General features: G+C 36.4%; 2 protein-coding genes across 2 annotated transcripts in view; both read left to right on the top strand.

Moving 5' to 3' along the window:
- LOC135691988 (WD repeat-containing protein 90) overlaps positions 1–22,168 on the top strand; it is a 48,191-nt gene that overhangs the window by 10,120 nt on the left and 15,903 nt on the right. Inside the window, exons 11-30 of the mRNA XM_089112007.1 lie at positions 128–238; positions 6,299–6,444; positions 7,358–7,415; positions 8,702–8,820; positions 9,734–9,895; positions 10,341–10,576; positions 10,908–10,978; positions 12,002–12,329; positions 12,907–13,145; positions 13,624–13,791; positions 14,211–14,339; positions 15,117–15,247; positions 15,808–15,866; positions 16,488–16,723; positions 17,487–17,742; positions 17,980–18,188; positions 18,777–19,043; positions 19,909–19,953; positions 20,462–20,531; positions 21,918–21,989. Of these exons, the coding sequence (XP_088968133.1) occupies positions 128–238; positions 6,299–6,444; positions 7,358–7,415; positions 8,702–8,820; positions 9,734–9,895; positions 10,341–10,576; positions 10,908–10,978; positions 12,002–12,329; positions 12,907–13,145; positions 13,624–13,791; positions 14,211–14,339; positions 15,117–15,247; positions 15,808–15,866; positions 16,488–16,723; positions 17,487–17,742; positions 17,980–18,188; positions 18,777–19,043; positions 19,909–19,953; positions 20,462–20,531; positions 21,918–21,989 (3,112 nt within the window). The remainder of the gene's footprint in view (positions 1–127; positions 239–6,298; positions 6,445–7,357; positions 7,416–8,701; positions 8,821–9,733; positions 9,896–10,340; positions 10,577–10,907; positions 10,979–12,001; positions 12,330–12,906; positions 13,146–13,623; positions 13,792–14,210; positions 14,340–15,116; positions 15,248–15,807; positions 15,867–16,487; positions 16,724–17,486; positions 17,743–17,979; positions 18,189–18,776; positions 19,044–19,908; positions 19,954–20,461; positions 20,532–21,917; positions 21,990–22,168) is intronic.
- On the top strand, positions 2,347–5,989 carry LOC135692205 (tigger transposable element-derived protein 4). Its single transcript, XM_065210278.2, has 2 exons — positions 2,347–2,885; positions 4,798–5,989. Exons 1-2 carry the CDS (start codon positions 2,362–2,364, stop codon positions 5,972–5,974), a joined length of 1,701 nt encoding a protein of 566 aa, XP_065066350.2. The 5' UTR covers positions 2,347–2,361; the 3' UTR covers positions 5,975–5,989.

Raw genomic sequence — 22,168 nt, 5'->3', positions numbered from 1 at the left:
TCGCCATCGACAGAATCACATAATACTGCTGCTCCAAACCCAAACCCTTCGAATCTATTGTCCAAACTTTTCTTTACCTCTTTATAATGTTTTAACTTCCCGTTTGATCGGTTCCTAAAAATTTCAGGTACTATGGACAAAGGATTCGAGTCATGTGGTATACCCTTGCCATGCAGTGATTGTTTCTATGGATGCAAAATCAAGAAAACAGAGTTTTTTTCTTGGGCATAACAAAGAGGTAAAGTGAGTTCTGATAAGTGATAACCATATGGATTATGAATGAATGAAAATATGCATATGTTAAGTTGAAAATACACTTTGGAAGATTCTTTCCCATGAATCAATGCTTAATAAACAGGTTACCTTCAGCTTCCCTATTTCACCCTTCCTTGTTTTAAGCAATTCAGATTTCCTACATGGCACAAAATACTATAGACATACATAGACAAAAAACATGTCTAAGAACATGTTTCCAGCTAAGTTAAAAAGAAAGCTAATAGCAAGGACATAAGTTAACAATTTAAACGAAAAAGGAATTGTTAATATGATAGAAGCTGTGGGGCAAGCAAAAAAATTTAGTGGAAACATCTACCAGTGGAAACATCTACATCTACTAATAAACAGAGTACCTTCTAAAGAGAAGCTCAGCATCAATATCTTAAGAAAAGAAAAACACACATACATATATATAAAAGAAGCGGAAGGAAACGAGCAGACAGGACCCCCAATCCACAGGTAGGTAGCCGCCGCCCTCTGCCCTATTTGCCGCCCTCAGCCCCGTTTGCCGCCCCAACAACAACCGGAGACAGCAAAAAATGTCCAAACAGCCCATAATATGGCTCTCTAGTTTCATGTCCTAGATTGCAGCTCCAGGTACAGTAAGTAACCTGTGCCCCTGTCCACAAATGCTGCCACATTAATGGACTGTGCAATATTGATAAATATCCTGTCCACAGTTGCCACCATGATCTGGTGGTAATTTATGCAACCCTTCAAAATTATGCAGTTGGCTGAAATTGTCAACGGTTCCAACCCTGTAAGATTTTAAATTCATCATGCACAATTTGATCTAGGTCCTATTTGGTTTCAGTGAATATTTCTTCAAAGATTTTTCATGCAAAAGTTCAATGGCTTCATTGCATAAATTATTTTCATAAACTAGACCCAGCCCTCTGTCTGGACAGAATACTGTATTTATCAATATTGCACAGTCCGTAGCACAGTCCATAAATATGGCAGTATTTGTGGACTGGTGCACAGGCTACAGGTACAGAAGCTTGTGCGTTTCCTCTACCCCCATCCCACCCTTTTTTTGATGACACCCCTTATTTCTAATGATTTGGATAGTACCTCCCCCAACTGTCACAAAACCCCCTTAAATACAGATCCCGCTTCAAATTCATATAATTTTTTATTTTTTCCCTTTTTTATTCTTTAAGGTGTGCAGCTCTTCACCAGAACCTAGTAACCTATTTTATATGTATAATTGAAAATATTAACTTCTAGTTTGAACGTATATCTAAAACAAAACATGTATACATACATATTAAAATTAATGTCGTCGGGAGTCAACATTCGGGGTACTGATGTCAGGAGTCAACAGAGGGGCCACATAAACAGGGGTCATGGTCAAGGCAAAATTTAATACACGGGGGATATTGAATTGGGATGGGGGTCGAGAAACTATGAATTTCGAGTATTGTGGAAGGTGATTATGACCCAGGGGCTGTGCTCATTGATACTTAGGATATTGATGCCCAGGCTGGGTTAAAAAAGAAAGTTTGCAATTTTTCTTTATTTTTTAAGTTTTTCTCATATTCAAGACCCAAAAGTATAATTCAGAATTTGATGAATCCAAAAAAGTAATTTTTGCTCACATTCTAGATCCAAGATAGTAGCCTGAGCACCCCTATCCTTAGAAATATATGAATACATACAAACTGGGGATTGTAAGAGCCATTCGAAATTTGAGTTTATATGTCAAGTTTTTCGAATTATATGGCATTCTATTATTTTCGAATTTATGTCGAATTTTTTATATCACTTTTTTATATCAAATTTCTCGGCTATAAAACAGGGAATTGAAATAAGGAGCGGTCACTCTTAAAAAGCCCCAAAAAATTATTCTCAAATTAATGCTGCCAAACCGCCATCGAAATTACCTGTCATATCAAGCAACTCAAGTTTTTCTCTATCGACTAACTTTGCGTTGCATCTCATTTGCCAAGCCCCTTAGAAATTGACGATCATTATCGCGGCTTAGTTCTGTAATTTTGACCTGCCTCTAACTGTTATATAGAGCAAAATTTGCTTTCCATAGTTTTTTTATTCTCGAAAGGTGTTAAGTAAAGTTTTAGAAGAATGACAGTCGAATCTAGCATTCTCGAACCGACGTTCGTCGTCTGGGAGGATTCCCGCAAAGGAGATCCCACCAAAAGCCAATCAAACTACGTCCGCCACATGTCACGCCTCATTGCTTTTATGAAGGCCCTTGAACATTTCAAAATGGCTACTGGTAGAAAACTAAGCAACAGATCTTTAATCATAAAGTACAATGCCCTTCTCGAACTTGATAAAGGAGCATCAAATAAATCTATTGCGGAAAAATACTGTGTGCCGCGAAGTACACTGTCAACCTGGGTTAAAAATAAAGAAAAGATCCTAAGAGCTGTGGATGAAGGAAGCAACCCAGAGCGCAAGAAAATGAGACATGGAGAATTTGAAGACTTAGATAAGGCTCTCATAAAGTGGTTCTTGAATATGAGGGACGGGGACCTTCAAATTACTGGAGCATTGCTAATGGGAAAGGCGAAGGAGTATTCAAAACAACTTGGAGTGGATGGTTTTAAAGCTTCTTACGGTTGGCTCAACAGATGGAAAAACAGGTTTGTAAGTTTGTGATTTTTATTTTCCCGTTTTAGACCCATTTGTTTACTAGCTTGTGCACAGACTCAAATTATTTTTTTGTCTACCGTTAAGTCAAACGGTCACTTGGAATGAAAAACGTTCGAGTTATCAGAAATCCGAGGTATCAGTTGTCAAGATCAAAAGGAAAGGAATTAGGCCACGAAGTGTTATAATTTTCTTCAGCCGAATAGTGTGATTTCTCAATAACAGAAATAATATTGGTATGTTTTGCCACTTGGATGGTATTTTTGCCCCATTTCATAAGCATTTCGATAAAAATGTGTTTTTGCTTCTACCTAGCATAGCATCCGAAAGTATTTTTTTAGGACAGTGAGAAGCTATGCTTATCGAGCAGTGTCCTGGACCTTCCTCTCGATGTGACCGCACCTGGTACTTCAAATGCCTGCAATTCTAAGTGAATGCTTGGTTATGTTAGGGACTCGAACCCCAGACCCATGGACCTTAAGTCCGCGACCCTAACCACTGGGCCATCCTCGCAAAAATCTGGAGACGATAGAAAGCTTGATAAAATCTCTATTATGTTTATGTATTAGTTTATTTTCTGGAATTTGTTTATACCAGAATCCAGAAAAGTACCCATCCTCCCACGGGTTAATGGGACCACTGTCGCCTCAACAGGTTGCCAAATTGTACATTTAAAACCCATCGAGATTTACTTCCTCTTTACTAAAACCGAACAATGGGTCATCTTTCTCTTGGTTTCTAGCATATCAACCCCCAGCCCCTCCCCTGAAAAACTTTCTAGCCTCCCAATCTAGCTTTCATCTATTATGACCGCAATTTTTGTAGACTTTGGTTTACCAGGTTTCCCTTCATTTATTGTCTTATTCAACTTAATAAAAGGTTCTAAGCAATATTTTCCATTCGATCTATTCAAAATTTGTTTGAAGAGCAATGTAATACGAGCCGTGTTCAAGTAAATATTACACCGTACAGGGTTAAAACGTCTTGTGAAAAATCCAAATAAAGCAGTAAAAATAGCAGCAGAATGTACATAAGAATCTTTCCTCTGTACAAATATTCTCAAACCAAAATAAACAATTTTGTTGAAAAGAATCTTCAGAACTTTAAGACAAACATCAATAGCATGGTGGCTGGTAACAAGTGCTTGGGGTAACAAGAGTTTTACCCGAACATTCCAAGTGTCATTTCCGTTTGAAACGCCGAAAACCCCACTTTTAGAATTATAATCACGTTTTTCTGTATAGTGCTAAAGCAGGAAACTTTTTATGCAGATAAAGCAGAAATTTGATGACTAATTTGATTCTAATTATTTGAAAATTGCGATTAACTTTCGAAGTCATGGCGAAAAATAGAATTTCCGAAGACATTGCTACGCTAACTCGAACTCGAACCATATGCCAAATTCTTCGTCAGGCATCTGCTGTTTAAGATGCTCCAAGGAATGATATCTACCTTGAATTCAGCCAGCCTTTAAAATGCCTGTCTGTTTATATCACAATCAGAAAATAAGACCATCTTGTTTTTTGACCGTTTTTCTCAAGTTTCAGTTTCGTGTCGTAGAAACCAAGAGATTTCATCTTCTAAGTGATTTCATAGCTCTTTTACGAGGTATTTTATTATTGGTCATGGTGGCATCTATTACTCCAAGTTCAGTGACCATAATGGACAGTCTTTCTAAGAAATCATAATTTTGTTTTATTTTTCCTTTTGTTTATATGGTTTTGAGGGTAGACAGTAAGACAAAGGTAAAAAAGATCTTTGATAGGAAGAATGCGATAAATCTCACATGAAATATAGAATAATGTAAACATTGCCTAAAAATACCCAGACTTTCTTCGTCTTTTTTAATTGATGGTATTTGGTTAATTACTTTGTCGTGAAATTTGCATTCGCTTTTTCTTGTAGGCACAACATAAGGCTGAAAGAACTGGCCAACAGCGGAAAGTCTTTTGCCACGCAAGCCTTTCTCCCCTTAAATGAGGAAACATCGGTGGCGGCCCTCTCACAATACAGTCCGCAAGACATTTACAATGCCAAAGAGTTTGGCCTGTTCTTCCAATGCCTTCCCAGCGGATGCTCGGATTATAAGGCACAAAAATGCACCGATGGAAAGCTTAGTAACGCCAGATTGACTGGTTTAGCAGCAGCAAATGCCGTCGGGGATAAATTACCGATTTTTGTTGTTGGAAAGGCAAAGAAGCCAGGTTGCTTTGGCGAGGTAGCAAATTTACCATGCCGCTTTAGGGATCAGGAAAAGAGCTGGATTGATCGTGAACTGTTTGAAGAGTGGGTTAAAGAAATAGACAGATATTTCGAAACTCAGGGGAGAAAAATAGCTCTGCTCGTGGAAAACTGTCCCGCGCACCCTGAAATCGAAGGCCTAAAAGCTATAAATTTAGTACTCCTGCCATCGAACGCGGCATTTTGCATTCAGCCAATGGATCAAGGAATAATTGGCAATTTAAAGGCAAAATATCGTCATCTGTTGGTGCAAAAGTATGTAACTGCGTTAGAACTAAGGAAGGATGTTCATGAGATATCTCTGTTAAGTGCGATGACTATGCTTACCTCTGCGTGGGATATGGTTACCAAGGCAACTGTGATAAACTGTTTTAAAAAGGCGGGGATACCATCATACGCAATTGAGGATGCATTAGAGAACAAGGATGACTCGTTGCTGGACCTAGATTATGATCTGGAAATGCTTAGGGCAATTAATCCTACTCTTGTACCCGGAGGAATAACGGGAGAAAAGTATGTGGCTGTTGATGAAAATGTCCAAGCCAGTGCCCCGATCTTAACTGACGATGAGATTCTTTCAGAGTTCGTTCCAGAAGTGGAACAGGAGCTGAAAAAAGACGCTAATGAACGTCACAATGCAGTGCTGGAAAAACCATCGATTAGCGAAGTGCGGAATGCCCTGAATATAATTTCACAACATAGCATGTTCTCAAGAAATGGCATGGAAATAAGACATCATTGCAATAAACTCTATACACTGATCGATGCTGACGTAAAACAAAATAAACGACTATCCAATGAAGAAAATTGTCCTATTAATATCGAAACTAATGGTAGATGATAAAAACATATGAAAAGCAAAGTCCTTGTGTCTTTTGTTTATCCTTCACTTCCAGATCTGCCATAAAGCCTAGTTTGCTAAACAATCGCGTCAGTTATCTGAAAAGCCCCCTAATCAGAAAAATGTATTTCCCATATAAATTTGAGTGGATTTATGGCGTGTAGTATAGAGTGGATTTAAGAATCAGGTTAGAAAGAGGTGCTCTGCCATATGTAAGTATAGAGTGGATTTAAGAATCAGGTTAGAAAGAGGTGCTCTGCCAAATCAAATTGCAGACTTTAAGTTCATTACCCCATCTGTTTTTATTTCTCTTTTCTCTGAAAGATTTCTTCGCTGGCATTCAATAGCAACTGCACGCTGCTTGCCTCTGCTCAAGTCGGAGAGGATGCAGTAATCCGAATTTGGAAGTTCAAAGCCAAAAAATGCCTGGCTGTTTTCCAATCACACCTGAACGACCCGTATTGCCTAAGGTGAGCAAGTTTCAAATACTGGCTCCGCTGTCAATCCATGTAACAGGAACAATTTCTATCCAAGATTGTGTCCCTTTTTCGTATTTTTCGTTTGTTTTCATTAATCTACCACTTTTGCTCTCTATCCCCAAAAACAATGTTTGTAATTTTAGTTTACTTAATAGAAAATGCACGTTTGCATTAGATCTTTGCAGTTAACATGTTTTGCATTAAAATGAAATGTTGGTATCCAAAGAAACCCTACTTCTTTCGCCACGTAATTTCCGTTCCATGCCTCGGGATCAATTCATTTCCAAACTTTGTCATAACATAACCCAGAGGCGTGGCCACGGGTGGGGGCATTGTCCTACCTCTTTTGTCGATTTTTACGAAAATGAAGCTTCCTAACAAGATTTTCTGCACCCTACACCCCTTTTTATTTACCGCCACACCCAACTTTGGAGGACACCGCTGCTAAATTCCAACTTTATTTTCATTGAACAGGATATTCAAAGTAAATGATATCAGAGATCGAATTAATCTGAATCTTGTTTTATCCAATTTTAAGAATAGCTTTGAAGCAAGCAAACATTTCGAAACACATCAGGTAAACTTTGAGCTAGAGAATATATTTACCCATTTGTGGATCGAATTATAATATGTGACTGGGTATATATATTTCCTAGCTTAGAGTTTTCGGTCTATGTCCTGATTTTTTATACACTAAAAAGTGTTGGAAGAAAAACTCTAGCATGTTTCAAAGTTTTGCTCTTTTCAAAGCAATTATTTAATTTGCACCACTAAAAATTGGTTAACAATTATTAGCTCAACATTATCGACTTTTCATGTATAATTTGACATCTGTTTATAAACTAAATGCATTTGTTCGTTCTTTTATGTACATTAGTTCGAAACTTTAGTTTTTTCTCTTAAGTTTATCACAAAGTGGAAGCAAATTATGCGTGGCTGGTTCTGATAATCATGGAAAACAGGTGTGTCTTATTTTTAATTCATACACTCTTTTTCATAAGAATACTGTAAATTTTTCCTAGGCTCGATATTCTTAAAAAATGTTCTATTTAAACCTGAATATTTTCTTAAAGCATTCTTTTTTTACATCTGATATGGTTTTAGGGGAGCAACACCCGCTTTTGAATAAAAACTTTTTGAGAAAAAGTCAACTGCTGAAAAATGAGACACAAATATGCGAGCTGAGACTGAGCAAAATTCCGAGCCTGAATATTCTTATAAACAATATCCTGATAAACAGAGTGTAATGATACTTTCCCAACTGTTTTTATGGGAAAAGGGTGAAAAGTGCAAAATAAATGTATACAGTTGGCATTGACAGTAAGAAATTTGGATTATATAATGATAAATGCAAAATTGTATTAGAAATAAAGAAAAATAAACGTGAATTTGACAGACTTTTGGTGGTAATGTTCACCGCATATCCCACACGAAGGTGTCAATGGAATGTTCTTATGCACCTAGCTTCTGACAAGCTCCCGTCCTTTCTCCTACCTGTCTTCTTTTCCCTTCTTTATGTTCTAGGCCTATCACTCTATATCTGTACCTCTGAAGGTTCTCCTGTCTCTCTTCGCCAAGGCTTGCCAGGTTTGGCCTCAGGTATCATGGGTGCCAGAGCATCTGACCACTGTTCGACCATCTCTTTCATTGAGGCATTGGTAACCAGTGTAGACCTCAGGATAAATGGTTCTTCTGTAATCTACCAAAGAGACTATAACGTATCTCTTCAATTTCAAGCTAGAACGCTGTATAAATGCATCGTCCTACTTTTGATGATGATAGAAATATGGAGTGACTAAGTCGAGGACTTTTCGAAATTTATCCAACGTTAATATGACCAACTTGATTCTTTTTCTCTAAAAATGCCGCCTCTTTTCACGATAGACTGTACCTTTCCAAGGAATTTTTTTACAGCTATAAAAGTGTGATTTCTGTCAGTATGCAATGTTAAACTATTTAGAGTTTGGTGCTATTGGCTTCTCCAAAGTTAGGAAAATATTGGAACTTCAAACAGAGCCCCATTGCATCATTCAATTTGATTAATTTTTCGCCATTTTGTTCCCAAAGTTTTTCGTATTTTAGTGGCGACTTTTTTGGCCTCTCGTTTTTTTATCAAAATTTTCAATTACAAAAGGTATGACATGATAAAATTTATTGGCTATTTAAAAGTATTGTTCTGTATTGAACTGAGTTGAATAGTGTTGGGTTGACCTGATGTATTACAAAATTGCACCGTCGCCATTCTTAGGTTTTATCTGTGTGGGACGCCTCTTTCATCTCAAGTGGTCACAAGGTGACTCTCTTCGCAAAGGCGCATGTTGATATTGATATTCGCTCAATGAAAATTTGTCCCTTTGATGACTCAAGGTTAGTATGAATACGTCATCAACTAATAAGATTGTTTGACATTAGTAGTATTTTAGATATTTACGATAGCATCCTATGAGCTTCATAACCATGCTCTATGTTGCAAAATATCACGATGAATAGATATTAAGTATGGCTTTGAAAAAAGCAAACACTTAGTAAACTAAAGCTTTTCGTCTGACACTCTTCAGAGTTTAAAACGTCAGAACATAGACCGAAAACTCTACGTTAGAAAATATTTTGCTATCTCAAAGTCAGAACTTTTTATGATCGCAGTATATAGTCGTTTGTCTGCAAATATTTTATGATTTCATCACAAAATGCTGTACACTCAGGGCTATTTCATTTAAGAAATAGTTGATTGAAATACAACAAGATAATAGATTCAGTCCAGTAGATATGTTTTTTAATTCAAACCAAGATCTCTGTTTCAATGACTATATAACAATTCTGTAACAGTATAAAAATAGCTTTTGGAAAAGCAAAAATTGATTAGACATGTTTTAAGCTTTTCGTCTAGCAATCTTTATAGTATAAACATAAGAACGATGATTTTAAAAATGGTTTGAAAAACGCAAACATTAAGTAAACTAAAGCTTTTCGTCTAGCAATCTTTAAAGTATAAACATAAGAATCAAGATCGAAAACTATGTTCTGACGTTTTAAACTCTGAGGAGTGTCAGACGAAAAGCTTTAGTTTACTAAATATTTGCTTTTTTCAAAGTCATTTTCAAGTTTTGTACCACCAAAAGATTGTTTGAATGATGGTCTTATTACAGAGGATTTTTGCGTGTTTTTTAGAAGTTTTCTAACTTGGGAAAATTCAATGCCCGTGGTGAACTCTTGTTACGGTAGCTAAGTGTTATCTTGAAAAGGGTGGCATAGCCGTAAATAATGTTTCCCCTCCTTCTAGACTGGTGACTTGTGGCATGGACAATCTTCGAGTTTGGAAAGTCAAACGCGGGTCTTTGCGATCCCATCCCGTCGATACTGGAAACCGACCCCTTCCAGGCTTTACTGATTTCGACTTTGAGGTCATCCAAAACCTGGTGCAGGATCCTTCAAACAGAAAACTGTGAGTTTATAGTTTTTGGCAAACAGATTGAGCTGAGCTTTTGTATACTGTTATGGTTACATATTGCTGCTAGAACCCTAAGTCTTGCCTTTTTGTATGCTATGATTGTAGCTGCTGAATTTATATCATAGTTTGTCATTTCTGTCTCAAGATCAGCTACATTTTAGTGTATAGAACAAGACGGGTCTATGCTGCAGCTCTAAGTTTCACGCCTAGAGAGATCATTAGAAAACTGTTTTAAGTAAGAAGCAAATAAATAAGAAGGGCGCAAAAACCATAAAACAGTCACCTACTTTTTTCTCAGTAAAATCTCCCATGAAATACTTATAACTGTGATGAATTTTGGTTAGAAGAAGAAATACTATAGCCTGTGCGTAGCCTTTTTAGATATGCTCTCCTTATCTTGTCGACATCTTTATCTTTATTATTATTCTTCTCTTTTTAGATTCGCTTGCACGTCATCAGGATCTCTGTTCATAATCAACTTCAAGAACTTATCGATTCTGGCTGTACATCGACTATCAATGACTAATGAAAGCAGTCACAAAGAGCAGCCTCGTGACAGTACCGAGGCAGCTTTAACGTGCATTTCCGTCAATGAAGCATTCTGTGCCATTGGCTGTAACGATGGATTTGTTCGTCTCTGGCCGTTAGAGTTTGATCAGCCATTTATGGAAGCAGGTAGACTGGTGCAAGTGACGTCATTTGTCACTGTTTTAACTGCAGAGATATCGAATAAAATCAATTAATCATTAGCAAATGCCCATTTATTTCTCAACGTAGTTAAGAATCAATGTGACCTCTTGTAGTAGTCCCTTAGGGAGTCCTCCTAAGCTATTAAGCGTACGCAAGTTTTTGAAGCCGATTTTCAAGCTTCTTTTTCCAGTTCTAGTTACCGAGCAGACTGTCATTTCGTTATAAAAGTCTGCCTTTCATGTCTTCCTTATCGTTATTGATTTTCAGATCTTTTGTATCCAATCGTTTCTCTGGCTAATGTTTACTTCCTTCTTAGAACACGAAGGTCCAGTGTCAGCTGTAGGAGTCTCGCCAAATGGTATCCTTGTGGCGGCGATAACTGAAACGGTAAGCTACCAACATCTTAATTGCCATTAGACACGTTCTTTTTTTCCTATAAGAAAAAGCAGCAGCAATCCAATAGCAAAATCCCGTATACAAGAATCTTATTATTTTATCATGTTTTTTATCTTGTAAAATTTTATCTTATAAAAGAAATAAATATCGAAAAAAGGCAGATTGGCTTCTTATAGGAATGAGTTTCTCATATGATGCAGAAAATAATGAATTATACATTACGACATAAAGTAATGAGTCTTTACAAAACAATTTTTTATTCAATAAGTTGAAAGCTTGATTGTGTTTGATGTCGTGTAAATAAATATATTGAAAGAAAGTATTGAAAGAAAACTTATTCTTATAAGCTGAGTTTATTTCAAAAGCTTTATTTCAAAATGAATGAATATTCATATATGACTAACTTTGATGTACTTTAGGACTGAAACTCTCAGTTGCATTCTTAATACGTCATAGCGTGTACAGCCTGCCTATACATCATCAAGCACCAGATCATGTGCATTTCACATCATATATAGCTAAATATAAGTTTGATCCTATAGGTCAGCATTTTAGGGTCACTCAATTCAATCAAAACCGATTTTTAAAAAGTTTCATGGAGTTTTAATTAGAAAAATTGAAATATTTCAGCAGTATTCGAGCACAAATTTTTGTATATATTTATCGAAGATTTTTAGATTCAATAGTCTTTTAACTTCGAAGACCGTTTGTGAATCAAGACGACCGGACGACGAGTTTGAGAATTGAAAGATTCTTTTGACAAGTAACTGGCAATTGAAAAAAATAATAAACAAAAAGCATCATGCTAAGATTTTGAGATCACTTATGCAAACATACATTAGAATTACACCACTTACTGTTTTGTTTTTTGTCCTTTTTCTTATCTTTATAAACAAGGATATGATTCTAGCCCCCTTGATATTGCCAAAAGCTGGATAATTTTTACTTTTTGTTGTGGGACTTTGGGATGTGTTTGCAATGGTTCCCTATCGCCAAAGTCTTTTATCTGATTAGGGCAACATTGGAGTTCTCGACATCTCTACAAGATCGTACAAGACGCTTATACGCAGCCACTTGCAAAAAGTCAAATCATTCTCCTTTGACAACATTCGCAACCATCTTGCAACTGTTTCAGAAGACAACAGCATAAAGATATGGGATCGCCCTGACTTGAATCAGCTGTACGACTTTCGTGCACCGGGAGAAAGCCCTTGTGTTGTGTCGTTCCATCCATCCAAAGAATTGCTACTGTGTGGATTTGCGAGCGGCTGCATTCGGGTATTTGATGTAGCAAGTACAAACCTAGTAGCAGAGCATAGATATCACAAAGGAAGGATAGTGGGTATGTGACGTAAAAGGACAAATCAGGCCTAATGGCCTAATTTTTATGGCATAATGGTGACCATTTTTAGCACTGATAAGTCCAAAATTGGCAGTGAGAAATCAAAATTGATAAATCAGCAGTTTCAAGAGTGTATAGTGCGAAAAAGAAACTGAAACCACATAGTATTAAAAGCAAAGGTAGCAAGTCAAAAAGGAACTTTCATATTATAGACTAAAGCTAGAAAGATCCAAAAACAATTCATCTCTTGATAGGGACTCACGGACTTTTGAATTTTAAAAAGTAGTTGTGCAGTGATAAAATTTCCAAAACAAATGAGATTTGATGCAAATGCATCTGAATGAACCATTGTTGCATAATGATCGCATTAAGCATGAAACTCGGCAGTGGCAACTAAGGACCAATTTGTTCTACACACCTTGACGTGTACTGCTCTTTCTCAATCGTATCGAGTACTCTGCACTCTGCAAAAGACCGCTTAACAGCAGTCTTTATGCTATGCCAATTTTGATGCATAGTTGCAAACCTTTATATCAAAATATTGTGTCATGATTTATGATTGTAAACCTGTTTCAAGGTATGGTGATAACACCTGATGGGAACCATATGCTTGCTGGCGATGCCAAAGGCTCTTTAGCTCTTTACGATGCATCAACAGATGAATTCGGCTTGATAAGACTTCTTCCTAATGCGTTGGCTAAGCTTGATGAATACTCTGAACAAACCATGGTCGCTGATAACAATGGGCGACGATTGGCTTGCATTGGACCCTCCGAGTTTGTCATCACCGTATTCGATGCAAGGTCTCTCGACGAGGTTTGATTAATATGATAGAATTCTTATTAACTTATTGAGATTGTTTTCACAATGAAACTAATATCATGATTACCTGAAGTGAAATAACAACAAAATAGCTACGAGTCCATTCGTATTCTTTTTCTTATCAAGTATCCCTAAGGCTGCACACAGAACAAATAAGTGCTTTACTGCATCTTCTTACTGCTTATTGTCATATTGTTCACGTGACGGTCAACGTTACGGAACTCCGTGTCCTTATGTGTTACGGAACTCCGTGTCCTTATGTGTTACGGGATTCCGTGTCTATTGAGTTGCATGGATTTCTGCTTTATTTCGTTTCAACGTGTTGCAAAAGCGAAACCAAAGCACTCAGCTTGTCACAGCCTATATAACCCCTCAGTTTCATTCGTATGAAAACTATCTTCTTTCAACCAATATTTTTTTTCCTCATTCGCCTGTTTTCTGGCCTAGCCATTGTTTCTACGTATTTTTCTAGCTCCTTCGCATTGACATAACAAGCATGGCGAACAGTGCTAACCGTGCAATCGTAGACTCGGCTAATCTTCTCTGCTACGCCCCCTCAAGTATCAACCAGCTCCTCGCTATTTCATCATCGTCAAGAATGCTCAAGTTGGAGGCTAATACTGGTCAGCTTCTTAGCGAGGTACCTTAATTCTCCAAATTTTTTTTAGATATTGTCTAATTTTGTATATGTTTATCGAATACGAGCCGAGCTTCAAAAATGACTGTCTTATCGCAATGATGTTTTCTATTACGTACCGGACATTTGAGTGTCCGGATTTCAGTGTCCAGATTTTCTCCCAAGAACGAATCAAGAAATAAACTTCATTGTATCAAAAACAACGATTGCAATACGATATTGTAAGTCTACTGGATCCACAATTAACTCTGGCTTTTCTTCAAATTCTATTCGCTCTATAGAAATCATTTTAGCTATAATGTGATGTCAACAAGGTTTTATCAAACTGGGCCAGTGAATTCGTAGAAATATTTTCAGTTTCTGATATTTAGTAAATTCCGCCTTTTAATTTTGCTTATAAATCCTTGTTGCCTTCATTACAGGTCTCAAACATTCACCGAGGAAGAGTCACCGGAATCGCCATTAGTCCGAATGGTCAATACTTGGTCACAGCTGGCGACAAAGTGATCAAAATCTGGGACTACCATATGAGATTCGATCTGAATTTCCAGGTTAGTTAACAAGCATTTTCAATTAAAGACACAAACGAGCAGCTGAATTCATATAAATCAAAATACAAAATACTTAGCCACACAACAGCAAGCCCAATTATTTGAGGGCAACAAGCTATAATATAGACACCATATTTTGATGAGCTTGTTTCTGTATATTTTCCAAGCTGTTTAAGAGTCTTTCGCTGCGCAGCTCTGAATGCAGTAACATGATTTCAATAGACCAAGCATTTCGTAACTTATTTCAACAATTTTTTTCATCAGTTCTGCACGGTCAAGAAAATCACAAGAAAACCGCTAATTGAATGACAAAAATGACATTAAGTTTTTTCTAAAGCATACAATTAATAATAAGCTTAATTTTTTATGAAACGCAGTTTTTACACAAAGCATTTTGCTCAGCAGAGAAAGGAAAGGAAATTGAAATTATAGACCGATGTAAACATACTTCTAGGATTTATGCCTGGTTTCGTATCGTTATGCTATCATTCTTCAAAGGTTTGTTATGGTTTGGCCACAACATGCTGTTGTTTGATGTTGTTTGATTTGAGTTTATTCACCTATCGAGACAGACAACCCTTATCTAATACGCCCTTTTTAATAATGAATAAAAACAGTAATTGTATTGTTTTTAACTGTGAATACACAACAAAAAGCGAGGATAGAAAATTGAAATTATAAACCTATGTAGACATATACTGGTAGGACATATACCTTGTTTCGTATCGTTATCTAGTCAATCTTCAAGGGTCTGTTATGGCTTCTTTTCTTTTGAAGGTTTTCATAGGACATTCAGAGCCTATAGCAGATTTGAAATTCACTGCAAATGGCTCGAAGCTCTACAGCATTGGCGAATGCATATTTGTTTGGGACTTTCTCGGGAAGCGTTCCTCGATCACTGAACAAAGGTATGATCGATTATCTTTTGATATCATGATGAAGAGTTTTACCCTTATCAAAATCAAAGGAAACTAACTTCAATTCATCGTTTTTCATACCTGCTAATCAAACTATTGCTGTATTAGTTAGTTTGTATCTAATTGCTTTTCCCTGTTTCTGTTTCTGTTTCTTATTTTCATATGAATAAAGTATTTGCCTCACAAAATATACAGCACCTACATTGAATATACAGCACCTACATTGGTCCCTGAAATCGTACTTTTGGGTCCAGTAAATTTTTTTGCTTGCTTTATGCAGGCCATACTTAACACCATCTGTGCTTAACATCCTCTGAAGATCAATATTACCTTTTGTTTCTTATGTCTTACAACGCTTTTACTGCAATGACAACAAGATGAACAAAACTCAGTGAACACCTAAGAACTTACTGACCTCTCTGGTCCCGGATCGATGTACAGTTATCAATCATTTGCTCTCAAACTTCATTATTTAGACTTAGCAAATCTTTTTTATTTTTTGATCTCCTCACATTTAATCGTTGATAATAATTGGAAAGTTTTTTAATCAGAAGTGCGAGAAGAAGCCCGAAAAAGATGCTTGATTTTTCTCAGGAAAGGACAGCGAAAGGTAAAGACAATCTAGGGTACTTAAGTTGGAAGTCATATGATTCGTTTCTCTACCAAAGGGTACAAAAATATACCATGTGAAGATACGTTTCGTTATTTTCAATTATATTTCCATGAAACATAGAAAAATTCTGGTAACATCTTTCTTATGAACAACGATAAACACCAAAAAGTTAAATTCCTAATTCTTTAAATATTTGCTTAGCCGAGTAACCCTTGCGCCTCGCCTCTAAGGCGAAGGTGTTTTGTTCATATCTCCGGGTTTAACAGAGAGATTTCCATATTTTAGCGTGGAGTATCTTTCATCTTGCCACTGATCACCAAATTTGTTCGCATTTTTATAAATAAAAAGCATTTGGCAAATCTGACCAAAAATTTTCGAAATTTGTTTTTCAAGAATAAAAATTTACCCTCTCGACTGAATCAAATTTTTCGCATGTCATTTATCTTTACAATTTGCTTTGATTGAGATGCTTAATTTTTCCATGATTTAGGTTATATTTTATTCTTTTTTGTGGCATATCCTATAAAATGCCACTCGATCGCAGCCATGTTATTGACAATTTTAGCTTGCTAATTCATATTCATCCTATGCAATACAACTCGATTATTCACTTCATAGCAAACTCTTTTGTGGATGTTGTGCGTGAAGATCATGCAACAGACACGACCCCCTTCAAAGATAGTATGATACGCCCCCGCAAGGCGGCTCCACGCCCAACGGAGTATGAGCCTCTTGATTTGAGTATCAGCCCGATTCCTCAAGAAAGACCCGAAAAGAAAATGGACGAATCCTTGGACATTTCGAGCGAAGAATCTTCCGAAAAATCTTCTGTTGATTTTACTGTGAATAAACCAGTAAGTATGATTTGCATGGCGATCAATATTTATTTTCGAAGAATTCAAGGTAAAGATGAAAAGATTTAGATGGATAAAAAGATTGTGATTATTCTATGTGTATCGGGTTTATGGGTTTGCATGTCAGAAAGAAAATAGAACAGAAAGATCTCGAATGCGGCAAAATGATGTCTACAATATACGAAATACAGATGAAATTGAAGATCAAATAAGTAGGGATCAACAATATGTCCGCCAGCATAGAGATACACTACCGATGTTGATTAAGTCGAAAAAGAGATTGGAAAAACCTGACCTGCATTTCACCTCTCCCGTATTACGCAGTTTTTGACTAAGCTTCCAAGTTTGACTTAACTTAGCTTAAAGTTCAGCTTAGTGAGTTGTCCTAAAGACCTCTGAATGTGCTGTATTTTTTGTTCATTGAAATTTAGCACAAACGCTGAAGACCTATGGAAATGTGACCAGGTATCCGAATTCCTCTCTTTGTTGGCTTAAAGACAACCACTGTTGACATTTCCAGTTGTCTTTTGCAGAATCTTGGAAAGCCTGCTATTACCTAAAAGGTTTTTACCCATCAATGATTTTAAAAGGCGACTTTCCTTATCATGGGCCTAATTATGGTCTAGGGCCTAGCATGAATTGCCCTGTCTTAGGAAACTTCAAGCAGCCAGTGAAAAGAAGGTATACATGGGACATTTTCTTGCATTCTCTTTTCTCCTGTCTATACTTAGCATCGAACTTATGTACATCTTTCATTTTCCAGGCCACTCCAAATGACAAGAAAAGAGAACAACCTGTTGTGAATGATTTGAGTCCATTGCCAACTGCCACCTTGGAAACCGTCATATCCCATCATGCACCGCCCAAAGTCATGGCTCATTTCAAAGCAAGGGAAAAAATCTCAAAGCTGGCAGAGAAGAGGTATTCAGCGCCGCCAAACCAAGCTGGTCTGAAGCTCAATTCAGTGGTAGGATACGATGGGCTTGGAAGAAGTAACATGATTTGGCACCCAGTAACAGGTACATTCTAGTTGCTCCGTTAACTTCACGTTTTTAGAGAACCAATGATGAATTTAATACTGATAGCTATTTAAAAGATCGTTGGTTATAAATTCCAAATAATTGTTGAATCGTTGCCTCTTAAATGAATGTTTAATGATAATCGTTTGAACGCTTTCTTATCTATTTTTTGAGTATATCTTAGAAGCCTTGACATTATGTTACTTTAATGAGCTGAAATTTTTGCCCACATTTCAGGACTTTTTGCCTATTCCTGTGGCTGTATGGTCATTGTGGAGGATCTAACGTCAGGAAAACAGAAGCATCTTCGGTACCATGTGGAAGATATATCAACTATGGCTGTTCAAAATGATGGCCAAGTCATCGCTTCCGCTTCTGCTGCAGGCCCTAGTTCCAAGAAATCCCAAATCTGTGTGTGGGAAGTCTCCACTGGACTTTGTCGCAAGGTACTGATTCAATACATCTATGTTCTTGATTCACAAGTGATACGATCATGTTACAATAGGAAGACATTATGTCTACAATTCTTGACACAATAGTGATTCAAAAAATGTATAACCCTGTTACAATTGCGGCACAATTTATCGACAATCCTGATACAATAATGATTCAATTTATCTACAATACTGCAATTTCGATGTTGGGATTCTCGCCTCCATCTCCTCTCTTCACTGTTGATATTTCTGATATTAAGTACTCTCTTGGATTCTTTGACAGTACATCTAGTCGAGTTAGAATATAGACGAAGGACACTTAATAGATGTTCAAGTTTTCTATATTAATAAAAAACTCCTTTAAATTATCAAATCAGTCTATTTTTACTTATTAAAATAATAATAATAAAGATATAGATTGACCTTCATCTTTATAATAAACCTTCATCTATCATGGTTATTGTTCTCCTCATCTTGATCAATCACAATCAAGCAATCATAATCAGTATCATAAATCACCTTCGTCGTCTAAATTATAATCATCTTCATCACCATTCATCGTCATTCATTGCTAACCCTGTTTGATTTCGCCTATTGCAGTCAATCAATCATCACAAAAACGCCGTTGTTGCAATGCAGTATTCTCGCGATGACCGATTTCTCTTGACTATCGGTGATTATCGTGAATGTTCCGTTGTTATTTGGAGCACCATGGATTATACCGTACTAGTTTCAACATTTACCCGGTACCCGATTCATGCGGTCAGCTGGGATCCCTTCACAATGAACGAATTTGCGACAGTTGGCCAAAATGGCAGTGTTCTTTTCTGGTTACTGGATGAAACCAAGCAGCAAGCCTTCCTAAACGTAAGTTTTTTCAGCTCCATTTTTTCTCTTATCTCCTCCTCAAAATTAATTATCGTGGCTCTTTGTTTCATGAATTTTCTTTTCAAACAAGTAGACAATTTGAGTTCATCTACTTTTTTTGGAATTACTTTTAACTGGCGCTGTTGAGGCACGGCGAAGACTAAATATGCAGGTGACATCTTTATTTAATTATGTTGAATTTCCTAAAAATTTTGCAATAGGCTTGTTAATCCAAAAGAAGATAGCACAAAACAGCATTATTTCACGAAAGAACTTCTCCATATAGTGATTATTTTATGAATATGACGTAAAATAGCAGAAACCACTCTGAGCAGGAATAGATCGTAAGGATTTGTGATCAAAATGACTTATTAACTTAATCCTATTAATTTGCTCTTAGTTTGAAAGAGCAATCTGACAATCAGTTAATCGCTCAATTTTATGGGATTATCTGATGACCCACGAATTTCGTACCAATGTAGGATAATTGATATCGGATATCAATCTTATGTTTTTACTGGGAGCTCGAGTTGTTTATCAAGGGTCCCTCAGAACTTATAGAGTCTTTGATTATGTTCTTCAGAGCTTCATATCGCACATACTTTTTTAGCAAAAATGAAATCTCACAGCTTCAGTGACAACTCATTGTGTCACTGATAAAAGAGAACAACGACTAAAATTAACTCCGATTATAGTAATTGGATTTAATAGTGGTCGGGGACAAAGCAAGGAGTTCCTCAAGGATCAATCTTAGGCTCGTCGCTTTTCAACGTTAACATTAACGGTATATTTTTCAATTTGGACAAAATTGGAGGCTTTGACTGAAATTTAGGTATCTGAATTGCCATTTTGCCTTACATTTTAGATACACGAGGCAGAAGTTCCTGAGGAGATTTTCAATGATTCACAGGTAGATTTCAGAATGTCTTTTTCTTTCGTTGAATCGCATACACAGTCAAAACTGTCAAAATCCGTGCTTTTTTATGACGGAATCAAATATGATATGAATTAAATAACAAATATTCACTTTGGGCTTTATAGGTCAGATTTTAATTGTTTGTGAGAAATATACGGTGACGCATTGCGAAAAAGGACTTTTACAAACAATTTGATTTTTTGATAACTGACCACTTAATTGGCGATAATATGAAGAAATGCATCCACAAGTGTGTTCTTCTAATGTGACTTGTGGGCATTTTTCTGAAAGGGATGTACCTTCTGGACGTGACTGTGTAAAGCTCCTGTAGCAATGCTTTTTGCAAATTTTGCCAACATTGGTATTTGTCAACTAATGTATATTTATTTCTCCAGCGTTGAATGAAGTTAAACTATAGTATGCGATTGACTGTGTTATTCTATGAGCGTAGAGCTACGTCAGAAGGCTCGTTGCTATCAAATACATTTGCTTTCCGTTGCAGGAAAGCACTTTCGATATGACATCATTGGCCTATGCTGGAGCCAGCGTGTTGTACGTTGGAGCAAGTAATGGTGTGTTCATTACATAACATATGAAAAAACTGTTTTTAATGCACATTTTAAAACCAGGACCAAAAGTCAGGGCCTTTGCAAGCCAGTGTCATGTTTATTCTTGCGACATAAATCGTTTTAGGACAAAACTACCTGCAATATATTTTCATTTCTTCAAACTTGCCATCCAGACCTACAATCTTTAATGTCAGTTTTTTCTAAAACGTGAGTAGCATTTGTGAAAAATAACTTCAAGATTCCAATCTTCACTTTTGCTTGAGCAGAAAATTGAGAAATTCTCCAAGTACCCAAACTTTGAAATTTGTTGAATCCTACTCCTAATATTATATATGTACTAAAATGGGGAACAAAATAGATATGGATTAGTTTTTTTGCAATTGTGAGGCGACTTTTTTATAAATAGGATATCGAGTTTGATGAGCGAATAAAAAACATGTCAAGAATGCATCGTCATAAAGTTAAATGTTTAACCAATTATTGTTATGGCGGTTTGTTTTTGAATCGCCTGAATAGATTCGTGCAAAAGGATGATTTCAATTGCGTTGTTTGTTTGTTTTTAAGGAACAAGTTTGTACCGCACCTATCAAAAAAGAGTTTTCATACATTTATTATTTTATGTTAAGTCTTCCCAGTAAATAGAATCTTTATGAGTATATGAAGCTGGTGATTCCGTATTTTTAATGCAAGCACCTGCTTTTGTCAATGCTGATACTAAAATCCAATCACATTTGAGACTTCTTAACTCCTTTATTCTGTGCCTGTGTTAACACAAAATGAAAATTAGAGAATCGTTTCATTTCAAAAATCATCTATTAACTTTTATTTAAGGTACTTAGGTATTTGAGGCAAATAAAATATTGAATTTAACCCAGTGACGTTCTATTGAGAAATGTAGTCATTTCCCAAATAAGCTGTCATTTCCTGTAGACACAAAACTGAACAATTTTGCATCACCAGCATTTGTCAGTTTGTAGAATTTGTCCTTGCAAACATTTATAGAGCTTCGGTGATATTTGGGGGCAGTGTTTGCAGCGACTAATTAGTCACAAATTGCGTGTTTCTTGACTAAGAAACTACTCCACAATACGAAACGTAGTGAATCTCTGAAAATTATTGAAGAGGCCAATTTGTAAAATGTAGAATTTTTCGATATCGCTGTATCGCCAATGTAAGGTTCAAATATCAAAAAAAGAATTTAATGCCATCAAATTATTTTACTTGCAGAAATAGTGACTCAAAACATCGGTTCTCTCGACCGAGTTAATGCCTGATGATTCTTGTTTATGTAGACAGAGACTGACCATTTATATGTAGATTCCAATATCTTGTATAATTTTCAGTACGACTAACAGTCTGAGATAACAGACAGTTTGTTTTTCATTTCAGGCGTCATATCTGCTTGGGACACCAGGCATAACTCTTGCTTTATGCATTGGAAAAGTGACAACTCAGAGATACGTTAGTAAACATGGCCTTTTACATGATTTTTACCTCGTATCTACTAATCCAAGCATATCTATCTATTCACGATAATTTTATCAGTTCTGAGTTTTTATCAGATATTTTTGACTGGAGGTTATTCAGTCTTATATATTGCAAATATTCACACACACACGTGTTAGAAATGTGACGGGGTG

Source organism: Rhopilema esculentum, chromosome 13, assembly GCF_057945365.1.
Source record: "Rhopilema esculentum isolate cy_ngs chromosome 13, ASM5794536v1, whole genome shotgun sequence".
Classification (NCBI taxonomy): domain Eukaryota; kingdom Metazoa; phylum Cnidaria; class Scyphozoa; order Rhizostomeae; family Rhizostomatidae; genus Rhopilema; species Rhopilema esculentum.
The sequence above is the reverse complement of the archived record's forward strand: the minus strand, read 5'-3'. Positions and strand labels throughout refer to the sequence as shown.